The 9,876-nt window shown below is 44.1% G+C and overlaps 1 protein-coding gene across 1 annotated transcript; it reads left to right on the top strand.

The window, feature by feature from the left end:
• The first annotated feature begins 3,876 nt into the window (after window positions 1-3,876).
• Window positions 3,877-5,289, top strand: LOC134990208 (paraneoplastic antigen Ma2 homolog). Its single transcript, XM_063950662.1, has one exon. It carries the CDS (start codon window positions 3,877-3,879, stop codon window positions 5,287-5,289), a length of 1,413 nt encoding a protein of 470 aa, XP_063806732.1.
• The last annotated feature ends 4,587 nt before the right edge of the window (window positions 5,290-9,876 follow it).

The following is a 9,876-nucleotide window of genomic DNA, read 5'->3' as shown; positions in this document are numbered from 1 at the left end:
CGCTTTTGTCATCTGTGTGTATCCAGTAAATGTAACATGAGAGAGAAAATAAGATTTTTCCACTGACTTCAACTAAGTTAGGTGAAAACACACATCACACACCAGATGCAGAACTCACTGCACATAGCGCTGCAGGGTAGGGGGGCTGCTGGCAGCACTTGTCAGCTATCTGTTTTAATTGCTTTCACTGGCAGCTTCCCCCCTTTTTGAAGCCCAGCGTCTCCTGACCGCCCATGTCTCCTACCCACACCCTTTCCATCGCTAATTCCTTTACAACATTCATGAACTCAACTTGAGAGCTCTTTGTTATACAGTCACACTGTCCTTTATTAAATTTCAAGATGCTGATATACCCAGGATTCTAACCCATTACCTGTTGCATTGCAGTCAGAAACTCTTTTCATTGAGCTATCTGACCTTGTACAGAAAGGTAGATAAATCTAAGCTAGAAAATTCTAACTATCTGAAGCTTAATTTGTACTTTGTGAAAAAACGATCAGCATTGCAGCTGAGCAGATCTATGTAGTGTGTGGGTGCAATGGATTGGATGTGACTGCACACTACACAGATCTGCTCAATTGCAATGCTGATCATTTTTTTTCTAAGTACAAGTACAGATGTAGCCATGATCATCTTATTTGCGATGCGGCATGATGCATCAAGGCATGCTGCATGGCGTGCCAGGCTGTGACTATTCGCTGTCGGCGATCGCTTCATCAATTCATTTAGGAATTATTGGATTGATCACCTTGACGACGGCGAATAGTTGCAGCCTGGCACGCCATGCAGCATGCCATGATGCAACATGCTGCATCGCAGCAAAGATGAGCATGGCTACATCTGTAGCTTCATATAGGTAGAAATCTCACAGTTTTTATGCAGGATCAAATAACTCAATGGGCAGGGTGTTTGGCTGTAAGGCAACAGATTATGGGTTTGAATCCTGGGTATGGCAGTATATTGAAATGTGTTATTTAATAAAGGGTATTGTAACTAAATAACAGTGAGTTTTCAAGTTAAGTGCATAAATGTGGTATAAAGAGGATTTGTGTCAAAATCCATTATCTTGCAGTATTCTATAAATGTGTGTGTATAACATACAAAATGTGGACATCATAGCATGGGATTTCTCTTAAATCAATTTTGTCATGTCCCTTCCCCATGAGGGCATGTTCATTGTGTGCCTATTAGAAAAATGGGGGGCACAGGGCACCAAAAATCTAGTTATAGCTCTAATAACCACCCTAAGTTCAACTATGAATCTCACTACCATAGTTCTCCAAGCTGCAGACACTGGCCTCAGCACGCCCAGAAAATGGGGTAGACACACCCCTATTTTCTGAATCGCACCTGCTCACTGAACAACCACAGCCTATTGATCAGGCTGTGGCATCCATTGCACTACGACCAGAGCCACAGCACCATCTCAGCACATAGTGTTCTCCAGAGCATGCACACATCACCTACCACCGGCAAAACTGCGGAAGTATCGAAATACCATCCACTCCTCTAAATAAGCCCCCAAGTACACCCCTTAATGACATTTGTATTCCCTGATCAAGTCCAAGCCATGGAGGCCCTACCTCACAACTTACAGGACTTAAAGGATCTTCTGCTCACATCTTGGTGCCAGATACCACAGGACAACTTCAGAGGTCTTGTGGAATCCATGCCAGTGTAGCCCCTATACTTGTATTGACAGGAGAAAATGAGTAATAACAGCAATACCTGTACCCGTAGTAATTATTATTAATTATATTACTAGGGAAAATAGACCAGTCCGAAAATCTACTGTATATATATATATATATGTATTGATATTAATTGTATAGGGAGGCTGTGGTATAGGTTGTGGTGACTACAAATGACCCAAATGGGACCACCGGACTTGTATATTAATATTATGGCACGAGGGGCTTGAGAGAGACTTCTAGAAGCCCCTCGCGCAATGACAGGGGAGAGCGAGTGAGGAGGAAGGAGGACGACGGTTGGTGTGTCGCAGAGAGGATTGGGGGAGCAAAGGAGGAGGACGGAAGTGAAGCAGCACGGAACAAGAGGAGAAAGCTATTCTCCGCCGGAGGACGAGAGACGGCACCGGGACTAGCTATCCGGAGGACAAACAGAGAGTATACATCCGGGCGTCATAGCGACGAGTGGAGACGGAGTCCCAATAGCAACTCACCCCGCCATACCCCACAAGCGCCAGCCGCCAGCACGTCATCTCCAGCTGCGGAAGATATTGGTAAGCAGCCTAAGTGAGACTAGCGCTACAGCCGGCAGGTCTTTATAACAGCGAGGTAAAGAGAGGACATCAGCTTAGAGGGTGATGGCTAGGGTCACCCAGAGACGGAAGGAATTGCATAAGCTGAGGAAGTATATAGAGCCGTCAGGAACACAGTTACATACAGTATAATTTGATTTCAGTGCATGCGAGTCGGGGGAGGAGTTCATGTGCATAAGTAAACCCTCCGCTATATGGACTGTGGCAAGGAGCGTGGATATTAAAGACTATATAGAGAGCTATAATAGGTTTGGGCTGCTTCTAAATTTCTCCTATTTTAATTTATACAAGGAAGAATGAATCAATACGTCCCCCTCCTTATGGCTGCCAGGGGAGGCGGCTGCTGCTATGACGGTGAATAACTGGCGACAGCCTCTCCTTTACAGCCCCAGGAGTAAATACAGCTCTTCTGAGGATAAAACACATCCCGATCTTCCGTCATTATTAATGGAATATTTATATGAGTACTATTCAGAGGAATACGAAAAAGATAAGTACTTTATAAGAATATCCTTTCTCTAGTTTAAACATAGGTTATCCCTTATGTGGTAGACTATTAATGGAGGACTTACCAATTACCAGCACACTTACTATCTGAGAAATATGGCTCTCTCAAAAGAACTGTAACTACCTGGAACTCCCTGAACTAGTTATCCAGTATAGCCTATAGTCGGGCCCATATTTATCGTCTAATATAATATATCCTGACCTATGAGAAAGGAGGAGCGTAGCCCCTCAATAGATTGCTCTTTGCCGCGTTTGAACCTTGGACCCGTAGTATCAACCTTCTTTCATATTAACAGTACTACCTATCTATCCTACATTGTTGAAATTTTAATAAACTATGGATATTGGAGTAACTTTAGCGGATGGAGACGAAGTACCTAGTCCATTAAATATGATCTATGATTAGGAGGAATCCCCTATACCTACCTGAAGTTGAATTCATGCGAGGATCCAACCCAACATACATCTAATTAAACAACCTCTCCTGGGCCCCAACAAGTGCACCAACGGTATATCACTATAGACTATTAACATAAGACTATTTTAATGTAAGCGCAGCGACTAACCCTGTACTTTTCTTTCACAGAGAGGGTTTTTTCAAGGTTTTTTGTGTTGCATGCAAGGTAATTGTATAGAGGGGAAGAGTAAAGATTACTTCTATAAGTACTAGTAACTCTTTAACCTATTATAATGTTATAATAAAGTGACATAGTTTTTCACTAATAATGGGTATGGTATGTATAATTAGTTAACACTTACCTTCAGTCTGGAGTCCTGGGAGAATATTCCGAAAAGGATCTGGAAAACACAGAAAACCCATCCTTGAACCACCTGGTGTACATTTGGTAGGTGTATAACTCATCTTAAAATTACTATACATAGGTAGGTAACTGGAAATATTCAAATAGGGTTTTCCCAAGCTAGCCCAACTATATCAAAAAGATAAAATTAGCTTGGGTGGAGGCACTTCTGAAGGGGTTAATAAGTTGTAACTCTGTGGTACAAGGTAGAGACGAGGAGAAGAGGGTTACATTTGGAGGCACTGCTGAGATCCTGAACCTTAGGTCTCTTGTTTATTACTAAGAAGGATGGCAGGAGTAAGAAAGGAAGATATCTTCCGTTGGTGTAGAGAAAAGGAGATAACGGTTGAAAGCAGTTTTGGATTAACTGGAGATTTGACTGAGGCAAGCGATGATAGTATCCTTAATTCAGTCAAGTTTCTGTACGGAGTCAGCGACCCGTGTATTGTGGATAAATGGAAAGGGTTAAATGGTAATATCATAGCTGTATTAATCAACAATAAGAACTTGCTAGATCCAGAGTTGCTTCCCGGTATGGTGGTAGTGGAGGGAGTACCTGGGTGGAAAGTACATGTGGTATGGCCTGAGTGGAAAAGCAGTGGGACCGGCACAGATCTCCCGGGTGAAGAAAGGGGTACTGGGGATCCAAATATACTATCCACGGGGGACCCCGTTCTTCCACAAGTGGCTGAAACTGAATCACCCCATCCAAGGGAGAAGGCAATTGAGAGTCAAGTGGATACAGTAGTGGGCAAAATGGTTAGTCAGTTGGAAAGATGGCACTTTGAAGGAGGATATCGACGCCTTAGGATATTTTCGGGAATCACCCCGATTCCAGCTGGAGAGGAGACCTACGAATTGTGGAGGGAGGCGGCCACCCAACATTCCGAGGAATGGCAATGCCCTGACCATATCAAACGCCAGAGAGTGGTAGAAAGTTTGAGGGGGCCCGCTATGGGGGTAATTCAAGCTACCCGAAGAAGCAACCCAAAAGCCACCCTGAAAGACTATCTGGAGGCCTTGGACTTCTCGTTTGGTACCATGGAAGATGTCGGGGATTTGTTAGCTCGACTAAACCATACTTATCAAGATCTGGGAGAAACATTGACTCATTATGTGTACAGGGTAGATAGACTTATTTATAAAATAGTGGACAAAAGAGGCATTGATAAAGATACAGTGGATAGTCGAAGACTGACGCAAGTACTAAAAGGAGCGTTAACTAAAAATCCGGTAGCACAAAGATTGAGGTGTACCATGTCTGCTGTCCGGGCCCCTACCTTGAATGAACTAGTGAAAGAAGTGAAATTAGAGGAGGTGCAAATTGAAAATAGGGAGAAAACCATCAAGAAGGTAAAAGTAGTGATACCAACCAATGAACCCCCATCCATGGATGAAAGGTTGTTGAAACTCATGGAAGAACAAAATAAGAAACTGGAACAGTTAATAGCCCTTCAGACGGTTAATCCATATAATCAGGTGCCTATCCAGGGATTTGAACGGGGAGGGAGGTCAAGAAGAGAGAACCGCCCTCCCATTATTTGCTATAGCTGTGGACAAGCGGGCCATCGGTCCTTTGAATGCCCGATGAACGGAAATAGTACCTGGAGGAATGAAAGTAATGGTAACTATCTGAGGAGAAATTTACAGTTGGAAAACTCCAACGGGAGTGCTGTGAACCCCTCACAGGCTCCCCAGTAATTATCGTTCATGCCATGGGGAGTGCTCAGTGGTCCTCGGAGATTCCGGAGACTCTGATGGGCAATGCACCTAGGACCAAGGCTATGATTAATGGACATACCTGTAATGTTCTGTTAGACAGTGGCTCCCAAATTTCCATAGTTTTCGAATCCTGGTACCAGAATTACCTGAAAGATGTACCCATCCAACCACTGAGTGGGCTCACCATCTGGGGATTGAGCGAGCAAAAGTACCCTTATTTGGGATATATCATCACACAAATAACATTCGAGCCTGGACTGATATCCCCTAATGAAACGGTCCCATTTGTGGCATTGGTTTGTCCAGACTCCCCGGGAGACAATGGGGAGTTACCTGTTATTGTAGGGACCAATACCAACATGTTTAAAAGCCTAATTAAATGGTGTGATAAACAAATAATGGAAAGTGGGGTAGTTGAGAAGAGTCGATCGGAAGGATCTGGGATCCCTTGCAAAAGAGTGGATATAAACCTTTCAGAGTCATTAGTGAGAAAATTGGAGTCATGTTTCCAAGGGAGTGACATTGACCCCCACAACAGAGTTCTACTCTTAGAACAATTACAGCAGAGAAATGCAGTATTTTCACAAAGTGAGTGGGATCTAGGGACTGCCAAGGATGTAGAACATAGGATTAAACTGTCTGATGAGGCCCCCTTCAGGGAACGATCTCGTCGATTGGCTCCCGCTGATTTTGAAGACGTACGGAATCATTTGCGTAACCTTTTAGAGAATCAAGTGATTGCTGATTCGGAAAGCCAATATGCCTCACCCATTGTGGTGGCCAGAAAGAAGAGTGGTGAGATCCGGCTGTGCATTGATTATAGGACATTAAATCAACGGACTATCCCGGACCAATACACTGTCCCCAAAATTGAAGAAGCTCTAGACTGCTTACACGGAAGTCAATGGTTTTCAGTACTAGATTTACGTTGTGGGTATTATCAAATCCCAATGAGCACAAGTGATAGGGCCAAGACTGCGTTCATCTGTCCCATCGGATTTTTCGAATTCCTAAAAATGCCCCAGGGTATAACGGGAGCGCCTGCCACCTTTCAGAGGACCATGGAAAAGACGGTGGGTGACATGTGCTACCGCGAGGTTCTAGTTTATTTAGACGACATCATAGTTTTTGGTAGAACCTTGGAAGAACACAACGAGAGGCTCTTGAAAGTATTGGACCGACTCCAAAGGCGAGGGTTGAAGCTATCCATTGAGAAATGCCAGCTATGCAGGTCAAGGGTGAAGTACCTAGGGCATATTGTTAGTAGACAGGGGATAGCCACCGATCCGGAGAAGGTAGCTACCGTTAGGAATTGGCCACGACCAAACACCCTTAAAGAATTGCGGTCCTTTTTAGGGTTTTGTGGCTATTATAGAAAATTTGTACCTAAATACTCTAAAATAGCTCGACCATTGACAAATCTGACCAAAGGATATCCCCCCACTGCTATTAAAGGAAAGCTGAATTCTCAAAAGAGAAGGGAATACTTTTGTCCCCGAGAACCCTTTGGGGATAGGTGGAATGAGGCATGTGAAGAAGCATTCACTATTCTCAAAGAACAACTGTCGCAGTCGCCTGTGCTAGCTTATGCTGACCCGGAGCTTCCATATGAGGTGCATATTGATGCCTCCATGGACGGCCTTGGAGGAGTATTGTATCAATGTAGGGAGGACCAACTCAGACCAATTGCATATGTCAGCCGGGGTTTATCGGGGAGTGAAAGGAATTATCCCGCCCATAAATTAGAATTTTTGGCTTTGAAGTGGGCCATTAGTGAAAAATTCCACGACTCTTTGTACGGAGCCTCTTTCACTGTACATACCGATAATAACCCGTTAACCTACATTCAGTCAACTGCCAAATTAGATGCTACGGGTCACCGATGGTTAGCGGCTCTGTCTAACTACAACTTTACCATCAAGTATCGACCTGGTGTCAGCAATCAGGACGCTGATTCCTTGTCTAGGATCAATCACCATGAAGAGTCCTCACCCCTGGAAGAATGGATCGAGGTCCCTGCTGCGGAAGTAAGAGGCCTATGTCAATGGGTTAGAATAAACCCAATCGCTCCTTTAGTGGGGATAGTTAATACCGGGGCTTCGGCTCAGGCCATACCTCCTTCATATCGTAGATTGAGCCCCTCAGCAATTGAAGGATTGGAGATGGTGTCGCTATACAAATTATCTCAAGAGCAATGGGATGATATTCATATTGGTCCCATATATCAGTCCATGGAAAACTCAAGGCAATTGATCACCTGTTCTGGAATATCTAGGGAAGCTAGAGTGTTGTGGCGACAGATCAAGCGACTAAAGATAAGAAAAGGGGTGCTTTATAGGACAACCCGAAAGGTAGCCGGCCCTACTAGATTACAGATAGTATTACCCTCTAAATATAAATCTATGGTATTGGTTGAGTTACATAATCATCATGGTCATGTGGGACAAGAAAAGACTCTGGGATTGATAGCTGAGAGATTTTTCTGGCCATTCATGAAGAGGGATGTCGAACAGTTCTGTAAATCATGTGGAAACTGTGTACTAAGGAAAACGATGCCCGGCAATACCGCACCTCTTATAAATTTAAAGAGCGCAGGGCCCTTTGATTTAGTGTGTATTGATTTTTTATCCTTAGAAGGCCCCGATGGATGCGAAAGTCATGTATTAGTAGTCACTGATCACTTTACCAGGTATGCTCAAGCCTATGTTACGGTAAACCAAAGGGCAGTGATGGTGGCTCGTACGCTGTGGGAGAAATTTTTCGTCCACTATGGGCTGCCGGCACGAATTCATTCCGACCAAGGAAGGGAGTTTGAAAGCAACCTAATTAAAGAATTGTGCTACTGTTGCGGCATAAGAAAATCCAGAACTACCCCGTATCATCCGCAGGGGAATCCACAGCCCGAAAGATTCAACCGGACATTATTAAATATGATGGGAACGTTGAATGACAAACAAAAGCGGCTATGGAAGCAACACATTACATATCTAGTTCATGCCTATAATTGTACCCGGAATGAGGCGACGGGGTATAGTCCCTATTTACTTCTGTTTGGCAGAGAAGCAAGGTTACCTATAGATGTGTGTTTACCTACACAAATTAACCCTCCTTCTTGGGGTTCCCATTCCCATTATTTGAGACAATTACAGCAATAATTGCAAGAAGCATATACACTGGCTCGAAATAATGCTGAGAAAATGGGGAAGAAAAATAAAATTCAGCACGATCGGAAAGTAGTAGAGCAGTGCTTGCAACCCGGGGACCGGGTATTGATTGAACTGTTAGGAGTACCCAGAAGGAAGAAGCTTAAGAATCGATGGAAGCCTAATCCATATATAGTAGTAAAACAACTACCTAATATACCAGTATATCAGCTCATTCCGGAGAAGGGAGAAGGAGCTGTAGTGACTTATAACCGGCAACATATATTACCTATTGCCCAAAACATTAGATGGGAGGAGTCAGAGACGGGATCTTCTCCGGGGCCATACAAAACCTCACCTGCAACATCAACCTTGTTGACTACCTACCCAGAAGATGAGGATAGTAGTCAGGAAGATGAACCATTTGGAAGTGGGGTATATTACAAAGACAAGGAGTATATGGATGCTGGTAGTACAATGTCCCCCACAAGGGGCCAAGCTGAGTTACCTTCAACTGATAAAGAAGGGGAAGTAACCTATATAGATGAGAATCTGAAGGTGGACGAGGAGGAGAGCCCGTGGGACAAAGAGGATTATAATAGTGCTATGATAGGATCGCTTAATGAGGAATATGATACTAGTGGTGAAGCAACCCTACGTCAATGGGATAACTCTCCCAGACCCCAGAGAATAAGAAAACCACCCCGTATACTTACCTATGACCGTTTGGGTATGCCCACGGAGATACCGTTGACGATTCATCCTAGTGTAGTAATGTCCTGGCCTTATTTTGGAAATGGAGTAGATCGGGGGGTAAATGTAGGTAATATAATACACCCCGGGGCACCTATAAATACAGGATGGGGATTCCAATTTCCACAGGAGAAGAGTAAAATGGGATCCCCAGGGGGAGAGTGTAGCCCCTATACTTGTATTGACAGGAGAAAATGAGTAATAACAGCAATACCTGTACCCGTAGTAATTATTATTAATTATATTACTAGGGAAAATAGACCAGTCCGAAAATCTACTGTATATATATATATATATGTATTGATATTAATTGTATAGGGAGGCTGTGGTATAGGTTGTGGTGACTACAAATGACCCAAATGGGACCACCGGACTTGTATATTAATATTATGGCACGAGGGGCTTGAGAGAGACTTCTAGAAGCCCCTCGCGCAATGACAGGGGAGAGCGAGTGAGGAGGAAGGAGGACGACGGTTGGTGTGTCGCAGAGAGGATCGGGGGAGCAAAGGAGGAGGACGGAAGTGAAGCAGCACGGAACAAGAGGAGAAAGCTATTCTCCGCCGGAGGACGAGAGACGGCACCGGGACTAGCTATCCGGAGGACAAACAGAGAGTATACATCCGGGCGTCATAGCGACGAGTGGAGACGGAGTCCCAATAGCAACTCACCC

Source organism: Pseudophryne corroboree, chromosome 2 (genome assembly GCF_028390025.1).
Source record: "Pseudophryne corroboree isolate aPseCor3 chromosome 2, aPseCor3.hap2, whole genome shotgun sequence".
NCBI classification, from domain to species: Eukaryota; Metazoa; Chordata; class Amphibia; order Anura; family Myobatrachidae; genus Pseudophryne; species Pseudophryne corroboree.
The sequence above is the reverse complement of the archived record's forward strand: the minus strand, read 5'-3'. Positions and strand labels throughout refer to the sequence as shown.